The sequence below is a fragment of the Gracilinanus agilis genome, chromosome 4, assembly GCF_016433145.1.
Source record: "Gracilinanus agilis isolate LMUSP501 chromosome 4, AgileGrace, whole genome shotgun sequence".
NCBI classification, from domain to species: Eukaryota; Metazoa; Chordata; class Mammalia; order Didelphimorphia; family Didelphidae; genus Gracilinanus; species Gracilinanus agilis.
In genome coordinates, this window is record NC_058133.1 from 389,781,483 (window position 1) to 389,801,502 (window position 20,020).

Consider the following 20,020-nt stretch of genomic DNA (forward strand, 5'->3'; position numbering starts at 1 on the left):
AAGGAAGGAAGGAAGGAAGGAAGGAAGGAAGGAAGGAAGGAAGGAAGGAAGGAAGGAAGGAAGGAAGCTACTTAAGAGAAGAAGAAAAAATTCTGCTAATTTTAAAGAGGGGTTTACTAACTTGTTATTCATAATGTATACTTTATATCTATTAACTTACTGTATGTATAGACAAGACTAACTACTTATTTAGAATTAATGCAAAGAGACACAGCATGATGTCACAGATGGTGGCTTGGTTTTGAAGTCAAAATTCTGACATAGGATTTTAGGATCTTTTCCTTCTTCTGACACTTAATATATTTGTGGTCAAGGGCAATTCACATAACTTCTCACTGCCCATAGCCAACTCTACAGGATTATAAATTATTCACAAGTTGTCCGTTCTTAGTGGAGGGAATTTCCATACCATCATTTCCCCAAAGGAATGAAATGACAAATAGGTACAGTTCACCCCTATCATTCATACACTAATTAATTATAGTTGTTGAGCAGATATAGTAGGAAAGATCAAAGTGTGAAGGGGAGTTGCCATTGTGAAGTTTTAGGCTGGTTTTAGTTGCTATTTTATAGACAGACTGTGGGGTTCTTTATGCCACAGAGAAACTCACCAAAGTAGTTCAACTGGTTTTCTAGATGTCAAGATATTACTTAATTCTAACATCATGTCTTGCTGCTTCCTATACAATGCACATGTCTTATATGATGTGGGTGTATGAGTGTACATATACTGTTTACATATATTTTGTATATGCATGTGTATAAGGTATACAAATATATCAATGTGTAATATTTAATAGATATGAATATATAATGTATCTCAAAAATATTAGTGTAGTTTTAAGTTATTCAAATATAAAACTGCACTAATAATTTAGGACACCAGCATTTGATAAGTAGAAAGAAGATATAATTTGTAATGATGAGCCCTGAGTTCTGACATGGGCTGGTCATATGACCATGAACAAGTCTTTTAGCCTCTGGGTATCCTCCCTTATACCTCCTTCAGCAACTCTTTAACTTTGTAAGTTGAACAGTAATTGCTGATCTGCTTTGTAGAAAGAAATTTCCACAGTGGAAGTTCCTCACATTGAGGAAATAAGAACACACATAGAGAATATACATTCTGAGCTTCAAATAAAGTTATTCTCTGATTCCTCAATGTAATATGGAAATAATCAAAGGTTCTCAAGATTTCTACCAGTGGATCCAAATATTTCATGCAGATCCAAAGTAAATAGACAATGTATAGATGCAATAATAGCTTATATATTTGTGGTCTGGGGACTAGCCAGAAAAAGAAAAAAATTTCTAATAATTAGTTGAGGAGTTATGCTCTATATCATTGATGACAAACTTTTTAGAGATTGAGTGCCAAAACCATCCTCTCACACTGCATGTCAGCTGCTCTCTTACTCCTGACATGGGAGGAAGGAAGCACTCTTATTGGGCTGCTGGGCAGAGGGGTGGGTGATGTGAAAAATATTCTCAGGTAAGGTGGAGAAGGGGAGGGGAACAACCCCCTCTGCACGGGTTCCATAGGTTTGCCAACATGGTTCTACATGGACAGCCAGTACCACAGAAATTATAATTTGTGGTTTAAGGATTAGGAGAAACCATTAAAATATGCACATCTATTTATATACATATGTGTGTTTATATACATATAGACAGGTGTCCTAAAAAAGTACAATTTTAAGCTGTGGTAGCTACATCTGAAAATATATACAAATGTCTATATATAGGTATATGTGTGTAAACATATGGATATATACTTGAAACTCATATTTGACTTTATACCAATACATATATGTGTATGTGTGTGTGTGTGTATACATATATGTGAGAAGCTAGGACATTTACCAGAAATTAGACTATCAAAAAATGAAACACACAGAACATAATGACATACTTACAAATGTCTAAATCTTGTGAAAAAAATGATTAATTTATGTTCCTATAAACAGTAGCATAGCAGAATAAACTTCTTATTAATGGTTACTGGGAAAATTTTCCTCTCCTTTTTCACACCTAATACCACAGGGATTCTATCTTAGTGGTTTTCTGTGAATGACATTTTATTGGCTGAGTTCCTGAAAGGTCCCAGTACTTTGGGCATTAACTCAGAGTTAGCAATGTAAAATAGGGCAAAGTAATAAAAGGTGATCCTTGAATCAAAGAATCCTTGAGCATATCACTGAACTTGCAGAATAGATTGTCAGAGGTACAGCAATAGAGAATTAAAGGGAAATTTTACCAGGTAGATAAGAATTTACTGTCATGATAACAATCCTTAGTATATACTCAGTGTTATTTATTTAATTATTTTGATTTGGGAAAGCAGTTAATATAACATAGAATGGGGATTCTTTGTTTATAATAAAGGGAGATGAAATTAGGCATTTAATTAGTGCCTACTATGTGCAAAGCAATGTGCTATGTGCTTTACAAATGTTATCTCAGGGAAATAGATTATAATGCATGAAGGAGAATCTTTGAACAGATAAGCATTTAATTTATCTTTTTTTCCTCCCATTAACATTAAATATTTCAGTGATAGTTTCTCTGCGATTCCAAAGAAAAACAAAGATACACCATAACTCAGAGAGAGGAACAATGAGCAGCAGCAATAGTTCCCAGCCTGTAGCTGTGCAGTTCTGCTATGAAAACATGAATGGGTCCTGTATCAAAACCTCCTACTCCCCAGGATCCCGAGTCATCCTCTACTTGGCCTTTGGATTTGGGGCTCTGTTGGCTATTTTAGGAAACCTCCTGGTGATGATTTCAATTCTTCACTTCAAGCAGCTGCACTCTCCAGCCAATTTTCTCATTGCTTCCTTGGCTAGTGCTGACTTCTTGGTGGGAGCCACTGTGATGCCCTTCAGTATGGTGAGGTCAGTGGAGAGTTGCTGGTATTTTGGGGAGAGTTACTGTAAATTTCATTCCAGTTTTGAAGGGTCATTTTGTTATTGTTCCATTTTTCACTTGTGTTTCATCTCCATTGATAGATATATTGCTGTCACTGACCCTCTGGTCTACCCAACTAAGTTCACTCTGTCAGTTTCAGGAATGTGCATTATGTTCTCCTGGCTCCTGGCCATCACATTTAGTTTTTCACTTCTTTACACAGGTGTCAATGATGATGGGCTGGAGGAATTAGTAAGTGCCCTCGCCTGTGTGGGAGGCTGTCAGATTGCTGTGAATCAAACCTGGGTATTGATTGACTTCCTGTTGTTCTTCATTCCCACCCTAGTTATGTTCTTTCTTTACTGTAAAATTTTTCTGGTAGCTAAACAACAGGCTAGAAAGATTGAAAGTATGAGCAGCAAAACCGAGTCTTCCTCAGAGAGTTACAAAGCCAGAGTGTCCAAGAGGGAGAGAAAAGCAGCAAAAACACTGGGCATTGCAGTGGCTGCATTTCTGATTGCATGGTTCCCTTATTTTATTGAAACTATAGTTGATGCATTCCTAGGGTTCATCACCCCAACATATATATATGAAATTTTAGTTTGGGTTTCCTATTATAACTCAGCTATGAACCCTCTGATTTATGCTTTCTTTTACCCTTGGTTTCGAAGAGCAATTAAACTGATTGTCACTGGGAAAGTCTTTACAGGTCACTCTTCAACAATAGATTTGTTTTCTGAACAAATTAAGGTTTTAGACTGAAGAAGTAAAATATGTAACAAAGTTAAAAATTAAATAGGTGAATTATTATTATGAGTTTAAAGTGTGCTTTCTACATTCAATCCTAATCTGAATTTCAGACTTCATGTTTAATAAAATTCATTTACCACACCAATTTATATGTGAATAGTGTTTAAAAGTTGTCTTCAGAGATGACCTTCAAGTCCTCTCCTTTTTCATTTGAAATTTGTTTTAGTTTATTATTCCTTAACTGTGTAGTAAGAAGAAGAAAAAGGACTTTTTTCTTCTATAAAGAATATTTTTTAATCTTATTTTATTCCCTCCTAAGTCTTTAATTTACTGGAGATAAGGCACCTCTTTTGCCTATTATGATTCCTTCCAAAAACATCTCTGATTTATTTTTTCCTTTTAAAATTAAAAAAATTCACATTTAATGAATCATAATAATTCTCTGTGTTGCTATTAATTATATTGATTTAAATCAGTAGATCCTAAATGTTTTCAGCTCTGTTCAGAAGGATAAAATTTTGAGGGTTTTTTTTCTTTCTTTCTATATATTTTCCTTTAAAAAAAGTGAAGGGATTTCCCTCAGAAAATAGATCATGCAATGACAATGGTTTTCTACCCAAAAAGTCTTTGTCTTTCTTATTGAGAATATCCCTTGCAATTTTCTTAGCCTCATACAGGTGTTTTTTGGAATATATGTGCCTTTTATAATTTCTTCTTTAATCACAAGCATTTATATAGGATTTACTATGTATCAGGCATTGTGCTAAGTGCTTTACAAATATTTTCTCATTTGTTCTTCACAACAACCCTGAGAGGTAGGTGCTATCATCCTCCCGATTTTACATTCGGGAACCTGAGGCAGAGAGAAGTAAAGTGACTTGCCCAGAATCACAAGGATCTGAAGTTGAATTTGATCTCAGATTCAAAGTCCAGCATTTGTATTCACTATACCAAGTAGCTGCCTCATTAACAATGAGATAATGAGGCAATACATTACCAATAAATATACTTCAATAATAATAATAATAATACAAATCAGAAGTTACAGCAGATTCTAATTTGTTTTTGTAACATTATAATTTTGTTGTTATTATATGTGACATATATGATTATTACTGTATTAATTATGTTATACTATTATTAATATTTTGCTCAGTTGATTAATATGAGATTCCTTCATTCATCTAAAAAAGGTATAAAATTAACATTGAATGGTATTGATTTTACATTGTAATTGCAATTAAATATACATAAATATAAATATGTATATATGTACACATAAATATATATATGCTATTATCCATCATACATGCTATGTTTCAACAATGCATACTAAACTTTTTTCTTATGACTTGCTATATAGTCATCAGCCCATGGATGCAGTTTCTTTTCTCTTTAAATAAAAATGCGAGATATTTTAAAAGAGATTATAGATGTGTTTGTTTTAAATCTTTAAGAACTAAATTATAGTTTCATATATATATAAACATTAAAATATTTAAATAATTCTTTGTGCATTTCAATGCTCAGCATGTCTGTTAGAAAATATGTGCTGTGATTTGTAAACTGAATATTAAAATTTCATATGAACTTTGTCTTCTTTATAATTTAATACATTGCTGATATTAGTCTTGCATCCTCCTGATGGGAACTGGATCTTCCAGAATATGGTCCCTGGACTATCTTAGAGCACAGATTTTTAAAGAGGGGCTTTTCCTTGCCTGGGGTATATTTGAAAGTTTCTCATCCTTTGTTGTTCAGTACTTGAGCATTTTTAATTTATTTAAGTGGTCAGAAGATGACTTCAGTACTCATTTTACTCTCTTGATTATATAAAAGGAATGCTGGCTGGTCACATACCCCAGTTGGAATATGTAGTAGGTATAGAAAGATTTTATACCTTGGACTTTTCACAGCATGTTTCCAACTGGCTTTTGCCTTAAAAAGAGATAATCCATTTCAGTGCTATTAATGTGGACAAAGGGCCCATCTGTGATGAATATTATACTCTATAGTTTCCAGCTCCTATTCAGAATCCTGAGACAATCCACATTTTTGTTTGCCAGATATTTCAATATACTTATATAAAAAGTTCTCTCTCTGAGATGTGAATAGGAGAGACAAAATATAACAAAGACATCAAAATGGAGCATAGAGGAGCATAGTTTTAGACTTGGAAGGGACCTTAGAGACCATCAAGTCTAAGACCCTCCTTTTTCAAATGAGAAAACTGAGGATCAGCAAGATTAAATCATTTGTCCATAGCCATTTAGCTAACATGTCTAAGAAAGGATTTAACTTCAGGTCTTCTTGACTTTATGTCCAGCATTCTATACACTCTGCCACTTAGCTGTCTAACAGTTCCAATGTTTGGAGAGTAGGCACAGATTACAAAGGCCTCACTCCCAAATTGATGTTTCTAAAGCCTCCAAGTTGATTATATGATAATCTGTTGATTTTGTTCTCTTGATGATAATACTGGTATGAGAAGTCCCCTGCACCTTTACTAGATGTATAGGATTTGATTCAACTTTATTTTTCATGAAAAAAAATGTTTATTTCTAGGACATAAAATCATTGTGATGCTCTCCAGTCCATCCTTCATCTTGGCTGTTTTGGGTCAGAAATAATATAGGGAATCAAGGTTTTTCTAAGTCCTTTATGGGGCGACATAAATCTGACTGGTAACTAACTATTAAAAAAAATGTGTCATAGGACTTCAAATTCAAACATTCTCTGGTAATATAGGCTTCCATATTCTGAAAAAAAAATGCCTCTGACCTCCCATAACACTGATGTTCACAAAATTCACTCCACTCTTCTCCTCCCTAAAGGTCATATTTAAGTCTAGTTGTCCAGAAAGTCCAAACTTATACCCTGTATAGCTTAAATTTAACCTACATGGGTCTCGGGTTTTTTATACTAAATTTTTTAATAGTACAAGATGATCTCTAAGATACCTTAAAATTTTTATTTCAATAAGTTGGACATTTCTAATTCTTCTTTGGAGATAGTATTCTTATTGGTATCCGGTGAATCCCATTGTGCTTCTATTGTAAATTATGGCACATTTTCTCTCATATCCCCTGATATAAGAAGCTTATGAAAATAATGTGGCAATCCAATGATAAATAGAGGCAACTTGATGGTGCAGTGGATAGAATGCTAGGCTCGAAGTCAGACTCATCCTCTCAAGTTCAAATCTGGTTTCAGATACTAGTTTGCACAGTCTTGGGCAAATCACTTAACCCTGTTTGCCTCAGTTTCCTCAACTGTCAAATGAGTTGGAGAAAGAACTTGGAAAGCTCCTCCAATATTTTTGCCAAGAAAAATTCCAAATGAGGTCACAAAAAATCAGAAATGACTGAAAAAAAAGACTGAATAATGTTAAATGACAAGGCTGAAGGTGGGAAGGCAATTTCTAAATACTGTTGAAATTATTTCTAAATACTAACAAGGTAATTGAGCTATCTACTACCCAAATTTCCTTCTTTCATGATTCAGTCTTTTGTTGTATAAAATATGAAAGTTTTAACCATAGGATATTGATTCCAAGAATGTCAACTTAATTCAGAGGTTATTCAGCTACAGGGTCTTGTTTATTGGCACCAATAAAAAGGAAATATGATCTAGGCTTGGCAAAAGTCTCCAAAAAAAAGCAAAAAAATGCTAGGTCCTGGGGATTGGAAGCAAAAAATGAAATGGACCCTGCCCTCAAGCATATTAAAGTTTTATCAAAGAAAACTACATAGGGTCATAGATTTATTACCCTCTCCAACACCACAAAGACTTTCAGTGGTCATGTAATCTACCTCCTCTCATTAAAAAAATTTTAAAATAATGAAATTCAATTTCAGAGAGATTAAGCTACTTGACTAAGATCCCCCAAATAATATTGGGCAGAAGAAGGAATTGAACTAGATCCTTTGTTGCCAAGCAAGGGGCAGCCAGATGGCAGAGTGGATTAAGTGCCAGACTTGGAGTCAGGAAATTCAACTCTGGCCTAAGATGCTTAGTTGTGTAACCCTTGGCTACTTGTTTGCTTCAGTTTCTTCATCTGTGAAATGAGGTAGCGAAGGTAATGGTAAACAACTCCAGTATCTTTTCCAAATAGACCTCAAAAAGGATCACAAAAAGTCAGACATAACTTAAGATGACCAAACAACATCAACAACCCTTGATGGCAAAGGCTCTATCTTTCCACCGTACCATATTGCTACATTTCCTATGCATATATACTGTTAAGGTTTAACACATTTCTAATGGCTTTTTTGATGTTTATAATGTCAAGATTATTGAGAGGAAATGGATACCTTCAATAACTTTGCAATGTTCCAGCCCAAAATGGTCAACGTGCCCTGAACAGTGCCCACACTTTCTTCTACTCCTTAGCAAAGTTGCATACTAGCCATTCCAAAATAGTGACAGTACATTTCTTGTGCTGAGTTGAAATTTCCCACATTATCTAATCCTAAAAGATCACCCCTGCTCTTTGTCTTGAAACACTATATAAGCCTGTACCTCCTTTATACCGTTCTCTCCAGGGGGAACCATGGGTCTGTCCAACACCAACCTACTCCCACATATGTGTATTTGAATTCTTTCAGTGGATTATAAACATCTTAGCCTTACAGTTGTATGCTTGTTTGGTTTAATGTTGACAATATATTGAGGCAATGTGGTGCAGTGAAAAGAACAGTGAACTTGGGAGCTCACAAAACTGAGTTCAAATGCCACTTCTAACCCTTCTAACCCCAAGAAATTCATATCATGTCTCTTGATCTGTTTTCTCACCTGTAAAATTAGAATGTTGAATGAGATGACTTCTAAAGTCTCTCATAAATCTGTAATCTTCTAAGTATAAGAAAATACATGCAAAATAAGCACAGGGTAATTTTAGGATGCAGGAGGCACTAAATTTGGGGGCGGAGAATTAGAAAATGTTTCATGTAAAAGGTGGTGCATGAGATAAATTTTGAAAGAAGTTGGAACTTCTAAATGATAGGAGTGAGGATAAATTCTACTCTAAGCATTGGGGAAGTCTGTTTAAAAGGCACAGAGATAGCAGATTCAATGTTATCTGTGAAAACCAGCACAAAGGCCAGAATGGCTAGATCATAGTATTCCTGAAGGAAATAAAAACTCTAGAAAGGTATGCTTGACTCTGATTCCCAACAGAGAACTTTATGTCTTGATGGAGAAATAAAATAGAACCTCTGGAGATGTGATCTTATATGATAATAGGCCTAGAAGAATAAGTTTGTAATGCCCAATACTATATAAATAAAAATATAATTAAAATGAAAATAAACCCCAAAACTGAAAAGCCAATAATGGGTCTTGAAGTGGATAATGAAATATGCTTGCCTATTTTCAGCAGGGAATGTTGCATCTATTAAATAAAGTAGTCAATGTATTGACTGTGTTGTTGCTTAACCATTTTGCTTGGTTAAAAAGGATAGTTCAAATATGTGGAAGTATAGGGGAAGAGGGTTGAGCTTACCTGAAAATGACTATGATGCAAAGACTCATGGCATTAAACAAGATGACAACAAAAAAATCAGGAAATACTTATATGAAGTGATTCAAAGTAAAGTGAGCAGACCAAGGACAACATTGTACACAATAACAACAATAATGTATGACAAACAACTGTGAATAGTTTTGCTATTCTCAGCAATGATCCAAGATAACCCCAAAGTAGAGTTTGTAAGAAAGATTCCTAGCTAAGCCAAATGAAGCCAGAATCACTCTAGGCTATAAGTTCCTGAGTAGTAACATTATTAGAGTGTTACATTACTGGTTGTAGGAATGGATCAAAGAAAATAGTGTTCTGTGTTGTCAAGTAGTGAAACAGGCAGATATATTTAGTTCTCAACTCATTAACTGAAATATATTAAATATTTTTATTTATATTTATTAGACATCCACTATGTCAGGGTTTGTGCGCACAGAACATACAGGAATTATTACAATTGTACTGTAAAACTTACGTAAAATCCACTGTTTGCTTATTGAATTTGAAAAAAAGTAAAATCATTCTTACATATTTATTGGCAAATGATAAAATCAGAAAAGTTAATTCAGAGAAATAAGTAGGTTGCATGGACTGCTGATATGGTGGCCTACTATATTGTCTTGAAAATAGTTCTTCAAGTAAGTACTCCCCAAAGATAAGTTTAGCTTGATTTTCATTCAAAGATCCTAAATTTCATGAGTCTAATCATAAAATCATGGGGAAAAAAGTGATTATTGGTAACAATACACACTGGAATCATTAAATGAACTCAGATCATGAGGAAATTATATAATCATAGATCAATTAATAAGCAAGCACTTATGAAGTACCTACTATATAATGTCAGAGACAGCAGCAGGCATCAGATATATGAATAGCAGTCCCCGTAGCTTACATTTTATCTGAGGAGTCAACAGGTACACACACACATTCACATAGATATACACATATATAAAGCAGAATATATGTATCTATAGAATATTACATGTATTAATGTAGAAAGATATTACATATCTAATATTACTGAATATATATATGAGTCTAAGGTTCTAGGGAAGGAGAGATAAGAAAAGACTACAACTAGAAATAAAGTTTATAGTCTGTATTCAAGGAAGTATGGGATTCTACAAGATGGAGGTAAGAAAGGAAACCATTCCAACATACCATGAGGTTTGGCCAATGTAAGAGTACAGAGATGGGAAATAGATTGTTAAGTCTGAGAAAATACAAAAAGGCCAGTTTGGTTAGACCACAGATTGTTGCAAGAAGAACAATATATAATAACAGCTGAAAGGTAGGTTAAGTCCAGGTTGTGAAGGTTATAAAAGCCAAAAAACCTGTTTTTCAAAGTTTAACTGAAGACTATTAGTGAAGATGGAAAGATGAAAGATGAAAGGTCCAACTTTTCAATAGAAACCCTGAAAAATTTCAGAAAACTGCCCTGAAAAGACCAATGATAAAAGCAAAAAAAGAAACCAAAGTAAGCTCCTCCATCCAGTCTAGAAGTACCGAATAAAATAGGAAGAAGACTGAAAGGATGTTGGGAGTACAGATGAACAATAAAGACAATGGCTTCTCAGAATCTCATAACATTTTAGTGTTATCTATAAAGATGTGATCTGCTAGAAAATATCATTTGCAAAAACCTCACTCTTTCCTTGTCATGTCTTCATTAAGTATTCCTCCAATCCCCCAAAATTCTGAAAAGACATATGAAGTGATACAAAATGAAATGAGTAAAGCAAGGAGAATGTTGTACATAGCAACAATGATAATATATGATGATTATCTATAAATGACCTAATTCTTTTCACAAGACAAGGATCCAGGACAGCTCCAGGGGAATCACAACAAAGAAGAATATTCATTTTCATAGAAGGATCAAATATAGTCTGAATGCAAATTGAAACATACCATTCTTTATTTTATTTACTCCATGAATTTTTCTCTAGTGTAAGAAATATGTATTTTGATTCATAGCATGACAAAAACGGAAATATATTATATGATAATATTTGTACATCTTACATAATATTACCTTCTTTCTTGGGGAAAGATGAGGAATGAGGAAAGAGAGAACCTGGATTTCAAAATGTCAGAAAATGAATATTAAAAATTATATTGACATAATCTGGAAAAAATAGCCATAATATTAATACCTTCCTCCCAGGGTTGTTGTGAGGATCAAATGAGATAATAATTTACAAAGTTCTTAGCCCAGTGCCTAGCTCATGGTAAATTCTAAATAAATGTTGGCTATTATTATTATGATTTTTAACAAAATTAGTGCTATATTTTGTCAAAGGCTTTTTCTATATTAAGTGATAATTAAACTAAAATTTAAAATTAATAAAAGAGCATCTTCAATGTATATAGCTCCTTTCCATGAAGATTTCTGAGAAGTGGTTCAATATGGGTCAATAATAGTTATTGATATTTTAATTTTCTCAAACCATTTGAGATCCTCTCCTTTTAAATGTCTTCAGAATCAATTCCTTATAATTCTCAAAATTTTATCTCCTCCAACATGAAGGAGAGAGAGAGAAAGAGAGAGAGACAGAGGAAGAAAGACAGAGAGAGAGACAGAGACAGACAGACAGACTGACAGACAAAAAGAGAGAGAGAGAGAGAGAGAGAGAGAGAGAGAGAGAGAGAGAGAGAGAGAGAGAGAGAGCGCTGGCTGGAAGAATAGGAAACTGTTCTGTCTTCATAAGGGAAGACAGTAGTAGTATAGATGTAGCCAAGACTGAAAAAATGAAAGTATTTTTCAGTTGTCTAATAAGGAGAGGGGAATAAGGGGGCAGGGATATAGGGAGCTTAACTCTAGTGGTGCCCATTCTGAAAGAGTCTGTGGGGGATGGTGGGCAAGGGGAAATACCCATTTTCTTGATATATATTCTTGACATACATTCATCCTGAGAATATACCAGTTTGGTTCTCTCCAACCAGTACATATTCCATCTTCTAATTGGCCATTAATTTTTTTACTTTGGTGTAACAATTCAAAGATCTCACCAAGGAGCTTACATTACCATGGGAAAAAATAATTACACAGTGAGTGATTTCACTGGAATCACAATGAATGTAATCAAAGGAAGCCCAAACAACTGAATTGAGTTAATGAATGAAAGATATTAAGTCTTTCATCAGTTTGAGAGATCTAAAGTACTTTGATCATTGTATGAACACATATTTCATATAGGAATTTTTTAAGAGTTGAATGAAATAATCAGATGTACCTCTGATCTAAGTATAATATTGCAAGCCACTGTAATTTGCACAGTCCATGAGCAATCAAATCTAGTCAAGTTTACATCCAGTGATGAAAAATTCCTGAGAGAAAGTTGTTCTGGAGGGTTGGGGAAGGAGGCAATAGAGTTTTGTCTGGGTCCAGAGGTCACTTGTGAAAGCTCATTAGGGCATGTTCTGCTGTTCTGCCTGGAAATTCAAACTCTGAAATTCTGGAGTGCCCTCTTGCCATTTTCAAATTCATAAGATTGAGGGAACCAATTCTTTTACTTAAAATGGGAAAAAGAAATTTCAAACATCAAAGAACAAGGTTTTTATACAGAACCACAAGGTCTCAGAAGGAAAGATGTCCCAAGTCCTCTCTTTTTAGAGTACTGTCTCTCATTAGATATTTAGAGCAAAAGATTCACCATGAACCAACAAGATGGAAACTGAAGAGAATGACTCAAGGAGAGGAAACCAAAAGCTGACTAAGCCTTTTCAAAGACACTATAGTTCTGGCCATGCAGATAACAACAATTAACTTTTATGTATTATTTACAGTGGACCTGGCACTATTCTAAGAAGAGTCTTCCTAACCACGATTGACAGACAAGAGTCAGTTATATCTCTATAGTCTCTCCAACACACTTCTATTCTATGTCATCATAATTCTCCCAAATGCTAGCTCTTTATCTTCTCTGTTAGAGGAGATATGGTCCCAGGTGCTCTGCACATGTGTTCAACCTCTTTTATACTTTTTCTATTAGGATATCAAAATATAAACAAATAACAAACATTTAGGTACCTACTATGAACTAGGCACTGTACTAAGCATAGTTATACAAAGAAAAAAGAAAACTATAAAATAGTCTATGACCTCAAAGAGTCTACATTACAATGGGGGGGTCAAAAAGTACATACATATCAGGGGAGCTTTCAACCCAACTCCAATGAAAGCAAACCAGAATTTCCAGGTAGCTAGATTGAATCAAGAAATCTTAATCAATCAAAGGTGTTCTCTAAATTCAAATAAGACCTTAATTTAGGAGAAATAAAGAATCAAAGGGGCCTTCCTTATTCTTCATCTTTCTTGACCTTTTTTTCAGCCTTTGACACTATTATTAATCTCTCTTTTATAGTTTTTTGGTGAAATTATTCTCTTGATTCTCATCCTACCTCTCCAATTGCTCCTTGGCTGGTTCATCATTTATATTATGCCCATTTATAGTGGCTGTATCTCTTTTCTAAGTCTTTGTTCTGATTCCTTTTCTCTTTTCTTTCTAAATTAGGAGTCCTTTTTTTATTTACCATTTTTATATCTAATATATTAAAATATATAACAATAATAATATATGTGATTTGTTATAACTATGTAATAAATTATGTTTATCCAAGAGAAACAAATTCTCACATTAGCTATGTCTAAAATTCCATATATCATTTTCCCTTTCCCTCCCATATTAACCAGATAATATGACATAGGCTGTACATATATTATCATATATTTCCTTGTTTTTCATGTTTTGAGACAAGACATATTGCCTACAGCAGAGAAAAATTAGTGAAGGAAATAAAATGAAAAATGCTATGTTTCAATCTATATTTGGACTCCATATGTTCCTCCTATGGAAATGGATATAATTTTTTATCATGAGCCTCTTGATGTTGTCCTGCATCCTTGCCCTGTTGATAATAGTTAAGTCATTTGAAATTGGTCATTATACATTAGTGTTGTTACTAAGTACAACTTTCTCCTGATTTTGCTCACTTCACTTTGTATTACTTCAGATAAGTCTTTTCAGGGTGTGTGTGTGTGTGTGTGTGTGTGTGTGTGTGTGTGTGTGTGATCATCTTGTCTGTCATCTCTTATGGTACATAATATATCATTACAGTCATATAATCCAAATTGTTCAGTCATTCTACAAATGATGGATATTATTTCATTTTCCAGTTCTTTGACACAACAAAAAGAGCTGCTCTAAATCTTTTTTTTTTAAAACCCTTAACTTCTGTGTATTGGTTCCTAGGTGGAAGAGTGGTAAGGGTGGGCAATGGGGGTCAAGTGACTTGCCCAGGGTCACACAGCTGGGAAGTATCTGAGGCCGGATTTGAACCTAGGACCTCCTGTCTCTAGATCTGACTCTCAATCCACTGAACTACCCAGCTGCCCCCTCTAAATCTTTTAGAATATATAATTTCTTTTCCTTTTTCCTCTATCACACTAGCAAATAAACCTAATATCAGTATTAGTGGGTCAAAAGGTATTTAACGTTTTATAACTTTTTGAGCATAATTACAGATTGCTCCCCAAAATGATTGGATCAGTTTACAGTTTCACCAACAATGTATTAGTGTCCCTCTTTTCCACATCACCTCTAGCATTTGTCATTTTACTCTTTTATTATCTTAGTAGATCTGATAAGTGTAAGAGGATATCTCAGACTTCCTTTGACTTGCATTTCTCTAATCAGTAATGATTTAGAGAATTTTTCATGTAATTATATATAACTTTGATTTCCTCATCTAAAAACTATCTGTTCATATCTTTTAACCATTTATCAATTGGGAAATGGCTCATATTCTTACATTTAACAAAGGTTTCTATATATTTTAGATGAGACCTTTATCTGAGAAACTATTTATAAATTTGTTTTCTCAATTTGTTGCTTTCCTTCTATCCCTGACTAATTTCATTTTACTTATACAAAACATTTTCAATTTAATGTGCTCAGAGATTATCCCTCTTACATTTCATAGTGCTTTCTATCTCATATATATTAATAAATTCTTTTCCTATTCATAAATCTGACAGGTAATATGTTCCCTATTCTAGTTTCTTTTTAATATCTCCCTTTATACTTATATTACATATCCATTTTGATTTTATATTGGTAAATGGTATAAGATATTTTTCTATATCTAATTTCTGCCAAACTTCTTTCCAATTTTCCAAGCAATTTTTACCAAATAGTGAATTCTTATTCCAAAACCTTGGATCTTTACCTTTGTGAGCACAAGTTACTACAATCTTTTACAACTGTTTGTTAGTTCTATTCTGGTCAACTGATCTATTTTTCTATTTCTTAGGCAGTACTAGTAGTTTTGATAAATACTACTTTAGAATATAGTTTGAAATTTGATATTGTTAGACCTCCTTCCTTAACATTTTTTCATCATTTCCTTTGATATTCTTGACCTGGATCTCAGAATATTTGAAGAGAGTAAGGTATAAGAAGACTGGAAATATTGAAAGGGCTATATTATGAAGGGCTTTAAGAACCAAGCAGAGAACTTTATGTTTGATCTTAAAAGTAACAAGAAGACACTGGAGTTTATGGAATTGTGGAGCTATATAATCAGACTGGGTATGTTCTTTAAGGATATCTCTTTAACAGATGAGTGGAGAATGAATTGGAGTGAAGTGTATTGGTCTCTAGCACTACCATTTCAGAGGAAGATCACACCAACAGATTAGGGGAAGAAAACTACTTTAAAAAAAAAAAAGGCAAAAAATAGGGTTGAAACATGAGAGAAAAGAGGGGAAAATATCCGAGGCATGGATATTTCTGAAATCTAATTTCCAAGATGAAAGGGTTAGGAGCAGAAAGACCTTAGAGGACATCTAGTCCAAACTTTCATTGATAGATAAGAACATGGAAGTGCAGAGTATTTAAGACACTTGACTGAATTGTTTTGCTGGGATTTGCACCCATGAATCTTACTGCAGCATCTCTTGCTATTTCCCCTTACTCCTATTATATTACAAGCCTGGCCTTCTGTCCTAAAAGCAAAAGAGTCAGAGCAGTCTCATTTCTAGTGGTTTACCTCCTAAATCTAGCTCCCTTTATGGAAAATTTTATGGACTCAAAGATTATCACAGAGATTTAAAAAACAAAATTATTCAAGGCTACCAGAAAAAAATAGCTGAGTGATCCAGTGGACAGAGTGCTGAACTTGAGAAGCAGGAAGAACTGGATTTGATTCCTGCCTCACACACTTTCAAGCTATGTGATTTCAGAAAAGTCATTTAGTCACCTTTTAGCCTCCATTTCCTCAAGTAGCATTAGGGTCAGATGGCAATGGTTTCTCCCCTGTCTGAGATCAGAGGAGAAACAGGCAAACTTGACTGGATGGGAGGGGCAGGAGCAAGTGGAGTACTTCTCCAACTTCCCCACACTGGAAGCAATTGGAAACAGTTAACAGAATACTCTCAGAGCTGGTTATGGAGGCTATTCAAGCTTGGTAAATCCTGGGCCAAGATGATAAGTGGATAGAGATCAAACCCCTTGAGATAATAACTTTCTTTGTATAAATTATTCTCTCACAGGTTAAAAATATATGAGTTTAAGGTCTTCTACAGATCAGACCATAGGTTCTAGGACAATGACAGCCCCAGCTCCAGCTTGGATGTAATACTTGGCTTGGTAAAAGGAAAGTGGTAAGTTTGACCCTAAGTTAACTGGATACAAAAGAACAAATGAATTTAATGATTTCAAGGAACAGGGAGAAGGATGTTTAAGGAAAGAGGTGGGAAATTAAACTGGCCAAAACAGCTAAATACAGGCTAGCAACACATTCCCCTGGGGTTGGGGGGATGTATATTGAATGGCTGAACTCCTACCTAAGCCCCTAAATAATGTTCCTTCTATAACCTAAACAGCTAAACTGAAGGTAGACAATGATCTTGCTTGAAGGTCTATCTTGAGGATAGCTATCAAAGTAAAGCAGCCCCTGGCTGTCAGAGACTGAATGCCTCAGTCCCTGAAGCTACACAGAGTGTGTGTGTGTGTGTGTGTGTGTGTGTGTGTGTGTGTGTGTGTGTGCCAAGAACCAAGAGCCAAGAGTCAAGACCCTTGCAAGAGGGGTGACCTGGTTTTAATACCAGGACTCCAACTGCCCTTAACTGCCCCCTCCCTTGGAGTTCTGGGGGACACTATGGAATTCTGTGATGCAGCTTGAACCCCTCTCAGAAACATGGATGTTACACTCATCTGTAAAATATTGATGATAATGGCATCTAGTTGTTGTGAAGATTAAAAGAAACAATACATGTAAAGCACCGAGCAAACAGTAAAGTGTTTCATAAATATTGGCTATTTTTTATTGAAAATATGTATAAGTACATAGAGAGTATAGATAGATAAAATTCCCAATAATATTATTAAATCAATAAATCAACTTATAAATGTATAAAAATATTCATTGACCACAAAAAATAGAAAATCACTTTCCTAAACATTCAAACAAGAATAGTACAAACTAATATTTCTGATGATGGCTGAAAAAAAGGTTATTCTTTCAGTTCACACCTCACACTATAGGGATTCCATCTTGGAGATTTTCAGGGGATGGGATTTCTTTGGCTGACTTCCTAAATGCTCCCAGGGTGCTTTGGGCATTTACTGTTAACTGATACCATGGGAGACAGCACAGGAATAAAAGCTAACCTTTGCGCTGAGTGATCACATCACATTTCACTCCTTTTGAAAAAGAGAAGCTCCTCAGAGGTAAGAATCAGAGTCAAAGCAAAATTTTCTTAGATAAGCAGCTAAGGCATTTATACATATTCAGAGAAATTTTTGGTAGATTTATTGAAACTAATATTTGAATTGCTTTGAGATTAATTGCAAAAGTGTTTCTGAGTTACAGAGAATTCTGAATATGTATGAAAAGATTTGTAATTTATGGTATCGGTGGAAAAAGTTCATAATTTATTTAAAGATAGTAATTGGTAGATTTCTTAAGTCATTAATTCAATGCAACTTTATTTTAAGGAGAGAACTGGAGATTTCAATGACTCCAAAACAAAAAAATTAATGATAATTCTGCAAAGTTCAGAGAGAAGAATCATGAACAACAGCAATGGGTCCCAATCTACAATTGTGCAGCTTTGCTATGAGAATGTCAATGGATCCTGTTTTAAGACTCCCTATTCCTCTGGACCTCGAATGATCCTCTATGTGGCTTTTGGCTCTGGGGCTCTACTGGCTATCTTGGGAAACCTCCTGGTCATGATTTCAATCCTTCACTTCAGACAGCTGCACTCTCCAGCCAATTTTCTCATTGCCTCCTTGGCTTGTGCTGACTTTTTGGTGGGAGCCACTGTGATGCCCTTCAGCATGGTGAGGTCAGTGGAGAGTTGTTGGTACTTTGGAGAGAGTTACTGTAAACTTCACTCTTGTTTTGAAGGATCATTTTGCTATTCTTCCATTTTTCACTTGTGTTTCATCTCCATTGATAGATACATTGCTGTCACTGACCCTCTGGTCTATCCAACCAAGTTCACTCTGAATGTTTCCCTGGTATGCATCACATTCTCATGGCTTCTTGCTATTGGTTATACCTTTTCACTTCTTTGTAGTGGTGTGAATGAGGATGGGCTGGAGGAATTAGTAAGTGCCCTCACCTGTGTGGGAGGCTGTCAGATAGCTTTGAATCAAACCTGGTCAATGATAAGTTTTCTACTGTTCTTCATCCCCACTCTGATTATGGTCATTCTCTACTGTAAGATTTTTCTAGTAGCTAAAGAACAGGCTAGAAAGATTGAAAACACAAGTAGCAAAGGGGAATCTTCATCCTCAGTGAGTTACAAAGCCAGAGTATCCAAGAGAGAAAGAAAAGCAGCAAAAACACTGGGAATTGCAGTGATTGCATTTGTGATTTCATGGTTCCCTTACTTTATTGAAGTAATAATTGATGCTTTCCTAGGGTTCATCACCCCAACATATATTTATGAAATTTTATTATGGTTTTCCTATTATAACTCAACCATGAACCCTCTGATTTATGCTTTCTTTTACCCTTGGTTTCGAAGAGCAATAAAATTGATTGCAACTGGGAAAGTCTTCAGAGGTCACACTTCAACAATAGATTTATTTTCTGAAAAGGTAAAGGTCTCAGATGAAACAAATTAAAATTCATTGTAAAGAAATTTTTTATCAAGGAGTGAAAAAAAACTAAGGTATAGTACTTTTTAATATGTAAAAAAATGAATTCAAATCTTTTATTTCAGTCCCAATGGAATTTGGCAAAATTCATGGCCAAGTACGATTACAAGAGAACAGTATTTACAGATTATTTTCCAAACTTCCTACCAGTGCCAGTCCCTTTCTTATTCCATATTTATTACTACTTCTTAGTCCTGGGTTCCCTTGGTTCTTCTTTTGCCCTTTTATTTCATAACACTTTTCATTCTAATCCATTTCTTAGGTTAGCATTTCAAATGAAGCATAAAAGTCACCTGTTTTAATTTTTTTAAAACCTTTTCCATGTTTCTTTATATATCTATTTTTTAATTTACCTGTGATGTATCTCCACCAGTCTCTGTTTCTGTCTCTCTGTCTCTGTCTCTCATTATCTCTTTCTCATTCTCTCCAGCCCATTCAATATCCACTCCATTCCAGATCCAGGAACTTCCTTTTTCCCCTATGATTTTAAAGACAAATAAAATATAATCCATACCTACAACAAATAATAAAAATAATTTGCCACCTTTGCAAGGCTGTTCCCTATGCCTACAGTACTCTCTCTCCTTAACTTTATTTCTATTTCCTCAAAAAATTTTAAGGCTCACTTCAAGTTCCATCTCATCCAAAATTCCCCCCAATTCTTAGC

At 34.6% G+C, this 20,020-nt stretch overlaps 2 protein-coding genes across 2 annotated transcripts; both read left to right on the forward strand.

Moving 5' to 3' along the window:
- The first annotated feature begins 2,592 nt into the window (after positions 1–2,592).
- On the forward strand, positions 2,593–3,669 carry LOC123245586 (trace amine-associated receptor 7a-like). Its single transcript, XM_044674533.1, has one exon. The coding sequence runs from the start codon at positions 2,617–2,619 to the stop codon at positions 3,667–3,669; it is 1,053 nt and encodes a 350-aa protein (XP_044530468.1). The 5' UTR covers positions 2,593–2,616.
- A 9,039-nt stretch (positions 3,670–12,708) lies between these two features.
- Positions 12,709–19,320, forward strand: LOC123246602 (trace amine-associated receptor 7a-like). The gene is made up of 2 exons (XM_044675437.1): positions 12,709–12,734; positions 18,252–19,320. Exon 2 carries the CDS (start codon positions 18,256–18,258, stop codon positions 19,318–19,320), a length of 1,065 nt encoding a protein of 354 aa, XP_044531372.1. The 5' UTR covers positions 12,709–12,734; positions 18,252–18,255.
- Positions 19,321–20,020: the final 700 nt, after the last annotated feature.

Bases quoted from the DNA above. Each gene is read 5' to 3' on its own strand.
- LOC123245586 (XM_044674533.1), top strand. From the start codon at position 2,617: ATGAGCAGCAGCAATAGTTCCCAGCCTGTAGCTGTGCAGTTCTGCTAT.
- LOC123246602 (XM_044675437.1), top strand. From the start codon at position 18,256: ATGAACAACAGCAATGGGTCCCAATCTACAATTGTGCAGCTTTGCTAT.